Raw genomic sequence first — 13,887 nt, 5'->3', positions numbered from 1 at the left:
AAACATGGATGCCATCTCCTCACCGGAGCTTTAAAGTTTGCAAGCTTCACGCTTCAGTTGGTTGGCAGGTACGGCTTGGTAGACAGAGATTAATTCCCAAATGAAATTGCTCACAAAATGTTATGTTTTCATCCTTGAGCTAACTGGGACACACACCAAACAATCTAAATGGATAAAAAGAGACAAAATCTGTACATTTGATTTGGAAACAAGCCGTGCTTTACGATAATTCTATATCGTGCTGGCACATTTCAGCTGCATGCAAACAGACATTTTTGCTTCCATAGGGAAATTTGTCATATTTTCTTTGGGCACCTTCAAAAATATGCATTAATTCTTTCTAGTTGCTTAGTTTAAGACTGGCTGAAGATTGCAAAATCCACTCTCTGGCACCTCTAAAGCTCATTAACTAACACACTAATACTGCTTGTTAAGTTAAAATCGCCTAAAATGTAAAAAACAGTAAGTGTAACATCATCTAAAGAAGAACCAGATTAAATATAATGTGTTAATTTAATAGGATTAGCTTTACTAGGAAAAGGATTTTGATGTTGGTTTCTTCCGAGTTCAGTTTCTCTCGCTAATCGTCTGCAGGCATGAGGCGGTGTGGATATTCTCATGAAAGTTTCATCCAGCGAGGATAACGGTGTTTTCCAAACATCTAACTGTTTGTATCAGTGGAAACTAATTGATTGAAACTCTGAAAACAGTGTATGCAATTACCTGTAAAACCACACCTGCACCAAAATGTAGAGTAAGGAGAAACACCTTGCACAAAGAAAGAAAATTACACCCACTCTCCATTTCTGAATAGAGCTGCTAAATAAACAATCATTACAGTCAACAAAGTGCTGATCTCAGCTGCTCTTTATACTTGTTTGTGAGGGACTTTGTTTGCTTGGGAGAGACTGGTTTCTGTATCAAATGTTTTACGTTTGGGTGTGTGTGTGCGTGTGTGTGTGTGTGTGTGTGTGTCCACAAATCAGTTGAGCTGGGAGGCACAGCTGATTCCCTCGTATTTTAGGCCATAAAAGCTGCATTAGGCTCGGGTTTATGACAGAAAAAGTCTCTGATGGGTAAATGCTGAGCTGTAATGAGGTGAAATGCAGGACAGAAAATTTCCTGCAGCTGCAGTGAATAAACACAAGTGGTGAACAGCGAATTACTTGTGCTGAATATACAGCCTCATCAGTTATTTATAACTTAATTAATGTTCGGTCAGGCAAACAGGCAACCATAAATGCATTGTCATTTACTGTGGGAACAGGTTCACAGTCTAGAAAGACAATCAAAGATGTATATCAGGGCTAAAATGAGCAACTTGTAGCATAAAACTGCTTTTTTTATTATTATTAAACAGGTTCTAACAGTGCAAAGCTCCTGAAAGTCAAAGGAAATAACAGTTTTAACATTATTTTGTAACTGGAATAGAAATTCAAGTGTTGCAGTAAATAAAGTATTTACAGTACAAATGGTAACAGTGGTAACTGGACACATGCGTCATTTATCCAGGTTGTCTTGTTGTACAGCTTTTGGGAGTCACATTTGGAACTGTTGCGGATTCTTTTTTTTCAGTTTACAAATTAAAACACTGTGTTGTGTTAATAGCTTCTTTCTTGTGTCAAAGTCTCCTGGGTTTTTTGTTCAGTGTGCACTGGTTTCTCCAGCAGGAGCCTCCGTAGCTGGATGGACAGACAGAACATGGCTTTCCAGTCTTATACGGAGCTTCTCCCACCCAGTTTCCTCTGAAATACAAAGAAATATATTTAGCTAATTAAAAGGTGAGATTCTGAGTGTAATAGTTAAATGAGTATTTGCACCTGTGAGAGCAGGGTTTGGGTCTGTATTGGTTCTTTCTTTTTTACTTAGAACATGGACGAAAACAGCAACCGTCTATTTTCAGTTTTTGTTTTTGTTTGTTTGTTTGTTCTTATTTTTGCCAACTTCATTAAGACATTTGCATATACAAGTAAATCTCACTTTTTGTTCTTGAAAGCTGCCTCTTGTGTCCTATTTGAACCTGGTTTGAACTAAAAACATTAAACTGATCCCATATGTGTGAAATAAAACAGATCATTTGGATTTAAAGCATTTTCAAGATCTAATAGTGGACTAAAACTGAAACTACAACCAACAATGATTAGCTTATTAGCATTTGCATAGAGGATACTTATTTTCTACTTTAAAAAATAAGCATCCTATGTGTCTCGGAGGAAGCCACAGTTTTGAGCTGCATCTTCAAACTTTTGGTGAAAAAGTGAATGAGCATATTTCCCAAACTTTACTTTATCAAGTAGTTGCAGACCAGCAGCGTTGCTTCCCTCCAGGTGCTGCCGAACACGTCCATGTTGGAGCACTTCCTGACAGCACATCCCACTCTGTTGGTGCTCGCCCACACCATCTGACACAAACCATAGACACATGTTTTCTCTTCATATGCACACAAGTCAAAGCACACACATTTACAGAGGTTAGCGCTAATTTGAAAACACAACTGTTAGGCTGCTTTAAACCCAGAAATATGCATTTTAACCCTCCAAAGCAAGAAAGTAGTGTTTAATAAAATAAAAGAGAAAAGGATCCGACCTTTTCCAGAAAGAATAGATCATAAATACTTGATTATAATCTAAATGATGAGTTTTTCAATAACTGAAGCCACATTTTTTATGGAACACATACACTGATGGTGCTATATTTACTGTTTTAAATGTGCCTAAAGAGCTGCACACACTTTACATTATTACATTATTATGATATACAACAGAACACAAGACATCTGATGGACGTGCATTGATTCTGTGTAAAATCAACAACCCTAAACAAAGAGTTCTGAGCATCACCATCATAGAGTCAGACTGAGAATACATGAAGAGACAGAAAACACAGAAAAACTGTGAAAAGCTCTTCAAAGTGCCGAGAAAAACCCACCAGATAAGTGCTTAGAAAAGCTGTGTGCTATTGTTTCTATAGGTGAGCTGAAAAAATATTTATTTAATTCAGGTTTTCACTGTTTTCTGCATTTTGAAATTAATGAAATTGATGATAAATGTATTTTTTAATATCTTAACACTTAGTTTCACAGTATGTACAAACATATAAATATCTAATGGTTATTATACAGCATAGGGAAGAAAAACACATGTTTAATTTTATCTCACTCAAATGTACTAAAATGGAATCACTGAGTATATCATACCTGAGTGTAGTGAGAGCACACTGACCCACTGCATCTGTTTGGGTAGGAGAAGTGATGCCTCTCATCGTTCCAGGACCTGACCAGATCTGTGATGGACTGGTACCTTTTAAATTATGAATCAACATATCATACATGTAGTGTTTGTTTTATTTTATTAATAAAAAACAATTTATGATTATAATGAGCATTCAGTGTTTCCACAGTTTGTTAGCTATGCACTACCTTCCTGAAGTGACTGACAGGTTTTGACCCACGTATTTCATGGCCTGTGTCGGACCGTGATCCCAAACGCATCGTGAAGCCCATGAATCAGCTGACTTAGCAAGTCCCTCATCCCACAGCTGCATAAATAGCAGAAAAGGAGAACAACAGAGGAGCTGTCACTAACAACCAATCCCTAACATGACATGACATTTTTTCCTATTCTGTATAAAACACCAAAGCCACACAAAGTCAAACACCCAAACTATGCAGGCAATGCTCCCAAGTCATGATCACATTATTATTGTTTTTCTCCATGGTTACTTTTATTGAATGGCCAACAATAAAACAGTAATTTATCACTGTAACTGATTGCAGTGACTAGTGCCTGTAATGACTAATTCTGCTATTTTATATTGTTAGGTAGCACATGCAGTAAAAAGTAGCATAGCCCTCTGAAATACAATGAAGAACTTCAAAAGAACATAAACAAAACTACAAAAATACCACAGAATTGTATTTAATGCAAAGTTATCAAGAAGATATTGTTTTGTCTTGAGCACTGTAGAGTATTTTTTTAAGTTATTTGTTTTCTTGTCATATTTTATGTATTCTAGACTCTGACTGATTAATCAGTTGGTTGATATTATAGCCGATATTGGCTTATCACCAGTTTATTGGATTCAGCTTACATGGGTGGATTTGGGAATTCTGTAATTTCATAGTTTGTCCAGCAGAGGTCTCTGATTCCCCATTTTCAATGCGTTCAGCACTGTCTGCAGCACATGTAGCAGAGCTGGGGTCTTCACTATAAGCTGCCTGCTAGTTTGTATAATGAACTGCTGGAGGTAACACCTCACTATTTAACCTTTTTAGTGCATTTCATACAAACAAACTGTCTATGTGTGTCCATATATATACAAGTGCCTCACCATGTACTCCATATTAGCAGCAGGAGGAAAGACCTGAGAGCGGACTCGGTTATGGTAATCCAGCAGGGCATTCATCTCTCTGGGTGAAATTGCTGGTTTACGTCTGCTGCGATAAGTATTGACGCCTCCAGGCATCATCCACAGGGTGGCAGCCAGCATAAGCTGAAAACAAGCAGTCATCTGAGACCTGTGGAGGAGGAGGAGGAGGCAGCAGCTCTGAGGAGCAGAGGAGATTGCATGATAGTCAAATTTACAAGTAAAAAACACAGTCAAATCCCAGGCATATGGTAATTTAATAAATTGTGTGCTGAATTTGGTTAATTAAACCAGATAAGAGGCAAAAGAGTGTCTCATCAACATATTTGTAAAGGTGACCCTTTTTTTGCAACTATTCATAAAAGGAAAAGGAGTCAGTTTAACTCTCTGGGTTGAGCACGTGACCTTCTGCTGCAGAGATAAATACATCAGCCTGGGTTTGAGTCTGACCTCAGGGCCTTTGCTGTGTGTCTTCCCCCACTTTCTCCACACTTTACTGTCTCATGTTTCACTGTGTGCTCTCTGACAAAAGTGAAAAAAAGCCCCAAAAGGTTTTGAGGTCACTTTGCAATGTGTTTTATTTCTATTACCTATTATTATTATACTTATTATTATTATTTAATAACAAAATTTGAGAAATATCATAAATCATATGGATTTTATAACAAGTCCATATCAGGTTAGCAATCACACAATTAACCTTAACAACTACTTGAAGGACAAACGAAGTATAAAGTTGGTGTAAGAAGAAAAATTTGTTAAATAACAAGAATGTCAATACATTTCAGTATACCTCAATTTAATGCATTTTCCCAGTCAGAAAATATCATTTTACCCATCCACTACTTGTTTTTGTTTTGTTCTTAGTTTTGGTGGTCTTCAAAAAAACACACAGCAAGGTATTGATAAAAACTATTAGAACAGGTCAGAAACCATGCATCACATTGTTGCTGTTTGCTGAAAGATTAAACGTTCAGTTAATTTAAACACTTCATTATCACATGTTCATTTTCTTTGCAGTCTTCAATCATGCCTTGTACACAGTGCGTGGAATAAGCTGAGCCTCGTACCTGCATCAGTGGATCCTTTCACAGACAAGCTGCAGAGGAGCTCCTCACTTCAGAGTGCGCGTTTGCAAACAAGCCCGTTTGTCATGTGTGGCAGGCAGTTTTAACTGAAGCACAAACCCTCCTGTATGCTGACTTCTTCTTCTTCTTTCCTGAAAATTTATTGTCTGTCTCTTTCGTTCTCCTTACTTCACAAACACAGGAAATTGCGTCTGAGAACATGAATCTCAATCATAAAATATTTTACCGACCGCCATCATTTTTGACAGGGTCAGAACCACATCTGATTTGATTTATGAAAGGACTTTGGTGGACTTTACTTTAACCTCTGTATTTATCAGCAGCAGCAAGTAAACATTTTCACAATGAATCATGCATTTTATATGTTTTAACTGTATATTATTGTACATTATTCTTAATTAATAATGCAAGCTTGGTTATATTATGTTGAGGACAAGAGGAGTTAGAGTTGTGGTTTGAACACCTAATGATAAATACTGTTCAGAAATAATTATTACTGGAATCAATAACAGATATCTTTATATTAAATAAAATAGGAATTCAGAATTTCAGAGCTTGAGGCTGGTTTACGGGAGATGTTTTAGTTTCCTTACCTCGCTGGATTTCTTCAATAAAAAATACAATAAAAAGCTGAATAAGCAGGATAATAGGAAGCTTGTAGGAGATGGGCAAAGAATGTGCATTTAAGAAAAAGGAGGGAGAAAGTGGCTGCAGACTCAGGGTTTATCTGCAGCTGTTGTTGGTTCAAGAGATTTTGAAGATGCACTGCATCACCTGGATCTACAGGTAATGGTGTCAGAGAGATGACACAGGGGAAAGCACAAAACTGGACTACAAAATTATGAAATCTTTACTAGATATCAATTTTGCCAGTGAAGTCATGACCATATCATTGATCATGTCCAGACTGCATGCAGTGCAGCTGATATTTTTTAGAGCTCTCAGTGAATGTCCCCTTGTATTTATGCTTCTGCTCTGCATGCTGGATCTTCTCCATTGTGTCAAAAAACAGAGATCCTACTAGTTTAGGGATGAAGCTGCAAGGATGCACGTCTAGCAAGTAGGGCAGCGGAATCTGCTGGTTTTAAATGCACGCACTACAATATTTTTCCAGCACATTCCATACTTTATATCATTTCTGCTGAATGTTCAACTCTCGACCACTTAGGCATGAATAGGATGTTCTCTGCAGTGGTGACAGTCTTACCCTGAGAAAGCAATTCATGTTCCAAATTATATTTTTCTAGTGATTATTATAGCAGCTAACATAATAAAATACTTTATTTCATCTTGAAGTTTCATCTGGTCTTCAAGGTCATAATTTATCTTTGTTAGAATTTTTCATTTTAGGTTTTTCCTCCAGTGTGATTACCTGCCCTGTTTGGGTCACCCATGTCTTAATGTCCTGCCCACTCTTTGTTTCTCCCTTTTTCTGTGCCAGTATTTTGCTTCATCTGTGAGTCTTCACGTGATTTTATTCTGTTCTGCACCATCTTACTGAGATATATTTGAGCGGGTTTCACAGAAATCCTGTTTACTGCACATTTTTATTATACTTTATGCACATGGCTCTGCTTTGTGCATTGGAATACTGTGTACATCTTTACTTGCTGTCACAGTCAGTAGTCATAGGTGCATTACTTAGCATTATTCTTGTCTAGATCATCTACCCCTGCATTTCCTATTTGCCTTGTTAGTACAGCAGAAGAGAAAGACTCAACATCAATGGCCACATTTTGTCTGAAGATTCCACTATGTCACCTGGCTGGTCAGGTAACATAGTGTAACCTTCAAAGTCATGCTGCAGCATACGTCCATATAGGCTCCCAGACGTTGTGATTTGTGTGTGAAATGCACAGAAAGGCAAAAAAAACCTTGAACGCACACAAGGTCAATGTCACATCGTGTTGTCGATCCTTTAAACTCAAGCACTTTTCCCACTTGCCTGTCTATAACTGGCAACTGTTTATTTTTTATATCTACTTTCTATCTACTTGCACTTTATCGTATTAGTATTGTTCTTGATTTTTTATTCAAATCTCTTTAGCATTCTGTCAGTGGAGCTGAATGAACAGATTAGCTTGAGCTTAACGTACTGAATGCAAAGACCCAACTTTTAAAATTAGCATCAGCCACATGCATGACAGGTTTTGCACATAGTTGATATATAAGTCGTCACACATCAAAGAGAATATATCCATCAAACCTGGCTGTTAAATATCAAAAAAGAAGGAAAGAAAAAGGTCAAGCAGCACAGGCTCAAAGTATATTTATTCAGTCATCTGGTTCTTCCCGCTGACAGAGGAGAAAAGTGAAAGTGTGGCTGTACTGCAGAGTATTTGCCAGCCTCAAAGGAAAGAAAGGTATTGTGATAAAATCTTTAAAGCTGAGCTACTATTCACTAACACTGTAGGAAACATCACATGGGGCTGCAGCATAAACCAGATATATACAAATATAAAACCATAACACTTAAAATACATGCAGAGGCTGTTTGACATTAGAATAGTGTGTTTATAAAAGCAGGGATCAGGGTAACTATGAGAAAATGATAAGTGGTGAAAAATTGTTTTGCTTTTGCAATTTTAGAAAAATCTCTATTAAAACAAGGTGGGTGTGATTTGCTAAAACTTTAGTTTGCATCTTTTCAGTTGATTAGTATTTAATTTTAACATTTTTAGCCCTTTTCAAAATTTTTAAACATATATTTATATGTATTTATATACTTTTTAATGGAAATTATTGGATGTCATTTAATAACAATGAATACAAATATATCAGAAGTTTATTTTTTCCTAAATGCACAAATGAACTGCAGAAATTGTTTTAAACATGGTGCACCATGGGGTATTAGTTCTCAAGAGTCTGGAAATTTGAATGGTGAAACTTCACCAGGGGGGTCAGAAATAGGTCAAACCTTGGAGAGGATAATTATCTGGCTGGACTAGACCAGTTTTATTTTGGTTTTTGGAGTCCCTCTCTTACTGCCTGCAGCATGACATCATCTGGTTCGATGCACTGCAGGACAGTTACATGCAAACTTCCCTGTGACATTGCAGATCAATCTGAAAGGAGATGAGAAGAACTCAGTGACCTCTATGTTTACCTCAAGAGAAGCAGAAAACACACCTTTGCAGTGATGATTACTGCAGGAGATTTTTTTTAGTTTTCCATCTTGTTCTTTACATTTGCTTACGTCTTTATCACTTGAGTAAGGCCCTCAAAAGTTTAGTTTCATCAAATGTTTTGTTTTGCAAAAAGATTCCTTTTTTCAATCTAACAATAGAAATCTGAGGTGTGATTCAATCAGGTCTTGAGCTGTCTGAAATGTAATCTGAAACCATTTAATCTGGATGTTTGTTTTTTTTTTGCCTCCTGACAGAGTTTGTAGTTTGGCAGCAATCCTTGAAGAACAATCAGCCAAACCGGAGGCATGCTTGGAAAATTGCTTTTTAGAGAGGCTTGTTTGCCAAGTCAGAGTGCACTGGGGACAAACTTTGTCCTTCAAGGGGAGATTTATTTTATTCCAGTATAATCACAATCAGTCAGCAGGAGCAGGATTCAGTTTTACAAACATCAGCACCAGCTCTCATCAACACTTCCATTAATTACCTTGAATTGTATGTGTAGACAGTGAAAATATATGCATATGATTTTCATTTATATCTATTTTTTTTAGTTAGTATTATTAAATACATTTTTAAACTGTTAATTACAAAGTATGAATATATTGTGTTGCATGTAATAACAGAAAAACTGGGAGAAATAAATTAAATTTGACCCAGAAACAGAACTCTTTTAGCAACTTTTCCAGTAGATAAATAATGTAGATTGCATCACAATGATGTCGGTTTAATGAGGAAGACATACCACATGTGGAAATAAGGGGAATTTGACCAGATGCTGTCAAAGAGGTGTCTTTTAAGGTTCAGGGAGACGGGATCACATTTTTTGAGAAATATACAGAAGATCTTTCTTCCGTTCTTTCTTTGTTTTTTCTTGGATCATCTAAGTGAGTTCAGTGAATTCATTGTACTGAAATGGCCTCAACAGTCCCAAATCCAACAGGTAGACGTGGAGATTCACAATATGGAGCTGCAGCCGACATACCGGCAGGAACTGTGTGATGCTCATCTCAGAAGGAACCAAAATCTCTGAAGCACCCCCTAGGGTAGCTGTTGCTCAGGAGTAGAGCAGGTTGCCTGATGTGCAGATGTTTATAGAGGTGTTCCTTTTTTGTTTTCTTTTTTTTCCCCTGTCCCGTTTGGATCTTTAGCCATCAGAATTGTTGTTTGAAAGCCAAAAAAGATGCCTAGCAGGTTTACTTTACCAAGTGGATCATCATGGCCTTGCCTGGCTGGTCTTGGTTTTAGGACTGTGGTTTAATTGTTTTCCTCCATTTATTATGTTATTTTGGAATAATATGTATATCTACGAAAACATATGTCAGATACAAAGAAAGTGAAAGGAAAGCAAGTGTTAAGAAGAAAGTAGCACATCACCCTGTACGGTGGGGGCGCTATCCATTTGAATTTACCGTTTGTAGTCTGCCATTAAAAACACAAAGAAGAACAATAAAATCTCATTGGTTGACCTGCAGTGACGTCAAAGCAACGTACCCCTCCCCGCCGGTGTAGAGCAACGGTCATAGCGTCAACATGGCGTCGTTGGATGTCATTGTGGATAAGTTGGTGGTACTGTGGAGGATACCGGCCGTCCGACAGAAGTTCCCCTGGAGTTTTTTGCTCATCTCGGTCGTGGGGTCCGTCCTGAAAGAGCTGGAGTTCGTTCCGCAGACGTATTTCAGCAGCAGCAAAAACGCCCTGAACGTGTAAGTATGACGACGCGATTGATTAGCTAACACAACCGATTCATTCAAGCTCGTGGGCACACCTGGCGTTCACTTTAAGGTGACTTAAACGCACCTTTATAATTTTCTTTTTTTAATGTTTTAATGAATTTGGCAAGACTGGAGAGATGTAGGTCAAGGGTGAACTGTTCAACTGTCGGGCTAATGAAGTCCTATTTGTTGAACACAACTCAAAACAAACAAAAACTGCTTGGCTTACCTGGATTTTGTAAGAGCAGAAACTGGCAATTGTTATTATTTATGTCCTGCTATTTATATTTTTGTTCCATGAGCAGCTAGTGTGGAGCATCCACAGTTTCGTTGTACATGTACAATGACAATAAAAAGATATTATATTCTATTCTAAAAAGAAATCTGTACATATGTACCAGTATATGTGCTGGTGTTACAGATGGTTAGAAACAGAGGTAAAAACCTGGAGTATACAGAATGTTTATGCATAAACATTCTGTATTGGCCCAGGAGTATGAAGTGTGCATTCTGTGTACATATGAGATTAACATTAACTTTATCTTGAAGTGGTAAATTGGTTCATCAGACTGCTCTGTTTGTCTTGCAGGTATTTTGTTAAAGTGTCCTGGGGCTGGACGCTGCTGCTGCTAACCCCCTTCCTCCTCCTCTCCAATGCCTCCTTCAACCGGAGTGTCTCCTTTCTCGCCCGGCGGCTGCTTTCTCTGGTGGTGGCAACAGCTGTCTGGTACGTCTGCACAGAGACCTTCTTCTACATCGAGGATGTGACCGGTTCTTGTTATGAAAACAGCTTGGTAAAGGTTGATTACAAGGAGTTCACATCGAAAGCTGTCTGCAGGCGGGCTGGATTCCACTGGGTTGGCTATGACATCTCAGGACATTCCTTCATTTTGGCGTACTCCACCCTCTTCATCATGGAGGAAATTGCCCCGATGAGCTCTCTCAATACCACCAGCTTGTCTGGACTTCCCAGGAAGGTCTTGAGCCTGCTGTATATAGCCTTGAATCTTATCATGATCATTTGGGTGTGGATGTTCACGTGCACCTCTGTTTATTTCCATGACCCATCTCACAAGTTGTTAGGAACCATATGCGCCCTGCTGGGGTGGTATTTAACATATCGGGTTTGGTATGTAAAGCCAATGTCACCAGGGCTTCCCCCTCAGCGCCACCCAAAAGAACAGAAGCCGCATGCCTAAGCTGAACACTCAAGTAAAATCATCCTCAAAATAACACACTACATTTGACGCTATCTGCATCCAGGTCCAAGCCAGCAACTCTACTTGAAGCTATTTTAAGTAATTCCCCTCTTCACAGGCTGGCCACCTTGTACACAATGACTTACTTGCAATTCTTCATCTGTTTGGCAGCTGCTGATCCCAAAATAACTTGTAATCTGAGATAAAAGCACAGAGCTGCTCTGATGCCCAGCTTCAGTCCTCTCACCTTCAGCCTCAAGGTTCGCTATTATTTGCCTGACTTATAGTGCGTTATTCCAAACTGAGTATTTGCAGTTTTTAGGTATGTATGGGAACAGTTGAGAATGTTTACAGCTCCAGTTGTATAGCACTGATGATGTGTGTTTTTTGCAAACCAATGTACAGTAAATGTTCATTGTTATTTATTTAGAAAGCTTTGAACAAGTTATTGTAATCCAGTGAAGCTGCATTTCATCCTACGTGTAATATTTGAAATCAGTTTTTTTTTTTTGTTTTTTTATTGTGAATGATTTGGGGTCAAAGTAACTGTGTGTCAACATTATGTGTAGTTTAAGTTTGTTCAGGGATGTAGAATGTGGTTAGGAATAAGGATTTTAATATATTTAATTAAGAAATATTATTAAGGTTGGAAATATTCAGTATTGAGCTTTAACTAACATTTATTTTCATCATTAATTGATATAAAGAGGTTTTTTTTCTCCTGTTAATTATTTCATGAAAAAAATGCCTAAACTGTTTAAAGGAAACTATTTTTCCCTACAGCAAAGATATAATTTAAAAACATGGAGAAAAGCAGCTTTATGCTTATGTTGCCATCAGCTTTTGAAACACTATCAATTTTTATTTTAACTGGTCTTTAAAAGACAAATCAGACAAGATTAATATTCCTCTGTGCCATAAGTTTCTGAACAGAAGCTATTAAAAATGCTGAACAGTGTAGTTTACTGGTGCTGAATTGCTTTTTAGGATTCAGCTTCAGATTTTCCTTTTCCATAAAGTTTATAGTTAGAGTTGGGTGACCCTGAATCATCCCTTAGTTATGCTGCTAGACGACTTCCCATGATGCACTGAGTACTCTCCACTTTACACGTATTTATTGGTCACTGCTGCATGTCATTAACTTCTGTAGTTTGTGTTTGGACCTGCTTGCTGGTCGTGATCTCTCTGTATTCTCCCTGTCTTGCCCTACTTAACCCTCAAACCCCAACTGGCCTAGGTCAGCCCTCTCTTCCTTTTTAAAAGGGAGTTCTTCCTCCTCATTGTCACTAAGTGCTTGTAGGGGATCATCTGATGGTCCTTAGCTCACACTATGAAGCACCTTGATCTGTGTGATTTAGCCTTTATATGAATAAATCAGAATTCCCACTTACACAATATTGCTTCCTTAAACACTCACCAGTACATCTCTGGTAAAAACCACAGCATAAATTTCACTTTAAAAGCTGAACTTTTATATTTTTGATTTATACAGGAAGTAGGAGCCAGAAGATTTGTGTAAAAAGAGTGACTTTTTTGAGCTATGAGGAAAAGTATAGAATGACACCAGTCATATTTTGTTAAAGTTCTGTTAAGCTTACAAATATGTAAATCACAGAAGAATGTTTCAGTTTTCTACTGTTGGGATTTATGTATCAAATATAAAAAAAATCGACTTTCTCCTCCGTGCAGGAAGCTCTGAGTTTTTGTCCAAATAAACCAACAAAAAAAAGTTCCATTAATTATTTTCATTATTTATTGGTCATTGATGGCAACTGAATAAATTAAGGCTTATGAACAAACATCATAAAAAGCACCATAAATAAATGCATATATAGAAATATAAAAAATAAAAAGTAAAAAATAAAAAAATACTATAGTGAAATATAATGGCCACAAATCACAACTGGGATTCTTTCGACTTGAAATCTTTGTTGGATCCAAGAAGTACAGATCCGACCCCTCGGGTAGTGCGATTCAGTCAGAGGAAGCAGCGGAATCGTAACAGCTGTGCTTGCAATAATCAAAATGTACCAAGCGTTTACAGTGATTGGCTGGTTATGACGTTTCTTGGCATTTTCGCCCACAGTGTCAATTATTGAACCGTTTTAGCATGAAAATCTCAACATGAATGAGAACACAGTTAAGCTAATTATTTGATTTATTTGTAACTGGACACATATCTCCTCTTTTGCTTGCTTTCAAACTTTGGAAATCTCATTTACCTCCCTTCTGAACATCTTGAAATCAAGTACTTTAATGTCTACTTTAATGTGTATCTCAAATGTCTTCTTTTCAGACAAAAAGGATTTATTGATCTCACTGGCCGCCCTGCACTCTCCATATCAAAAATTAAACTGGGTACACTTTGGTTTTCTTAATAAAAAACACATTCTGC

At 37.5% G+C, this 13,887-nt stretch overlaps 2 protein-coding genes across 2 annotated transcripts; one reads left to right on the top strand and one right to left on the bottom strand.

Annotated features, from left to right (window-relative positions):
- Positions 1–1,591: 1,591 nt before the first annotated feature.
- r3hdml (R3H domain containing-like) lies at positions 1,592–4,650 on the bottom strand. Its single transcript, XM_040038124.1, has 5 exons — positions 4,330–4,650; positions 3,419–3,537; positions 3,197–3,299; positions 2,286–2,401; positions 1,592–1,745 (listed from the first exon to the last, which is right to left on the bottom strand). Exons 1-5 carry the CDS (start codon positions 4,507–4,509, stop codon positions 1,622–1,624), a joined length of 642 nt encoding a protein of 213 aa, XP_039894058.1. The 5' UTR covers positions 4,510–4,650; the 3' UTR covers positions 1,592–1,621.
- Positions 4,651–10,070: 5,420 nt separating this feature from the next.
- fitm2 (fat storage inducing transmembrane protein 2) lies at positions 10,071–13,877 on the top strand. Its single transcript, XM_040038195.1, has 2 exons — positions 10,071–10,284; positions 10,883–13,877. The coding sequence occupies exons 1-2, from the start codon at positions 10,112–10,114 to the stop codon at positions 11,490–11,492; spliced, it is 783 nt and encodes a 260-aa protein (XP_039894129.1). The 5' UTR covers positions 10,071–10,111; the 3' UTR covers positions 11,493–13,877.
- The last annotated feature ends 10 nt before the right edge of the window (positions 13,878–13,887 follow it).

Source organism: Simochromis diagramma, unplaced genomic scaffold, assembly GCF_900408965.1.
Source record: "Simochromis diagramma unplaced genomic scaffold, fSimDia1.1 OVJJ01000061.1, whole genome shotgun sequence".
In the NCBI taxonomy this organism is placed as follows: domain Eukaryota; kingdom Metazoa; phylum Chordata; class Actinopteri; order Cichliformes; family Cichlidae; genus Simochromis; species Simochromis diagramma.
The sequence above is the reverse complement of the archived record's forward strand: the minus strand, read 5'-3'. Positions and strand labels throughout refer to the sequence as shown.

Coding starts and splice junctions, on each gene's coding strand:
- r3hdml (XM_040038124.1), bottom strand. CDS start 4,509: ATGACTGCTTGTTTTCAGCTTATGCTGGCTGCCACCCTGTGGATGATG. Junction 3,538..4,329: donor CTGCTAATATGGAGTACATG/GTGAGGCACTTG, acceptor CTATTTATGCAG/CTGTGGGATGAGGGACTTGC. Junction 2,402..3,196: donor TGTGCTCTCACTACACTCAG/GTATGATATACT, acceptor GGTTTGTGTCAG/ATGGTGTGGGCGAGCACCAA.
- fitm2 (XM_040038195.1), top strand. CDS start 10,112: ATGGCGTCGTTGGATGTCATTGTGGATAAGTTGGTGGTACTGTGGAGG. Junction 10,285..10,882: donor AGCAAAAACGCCCTGAACGT/GTAAGTATGACG, acceptor TTTGTCTTGCAG/GTATTTTGTTAAAGTGTCCT.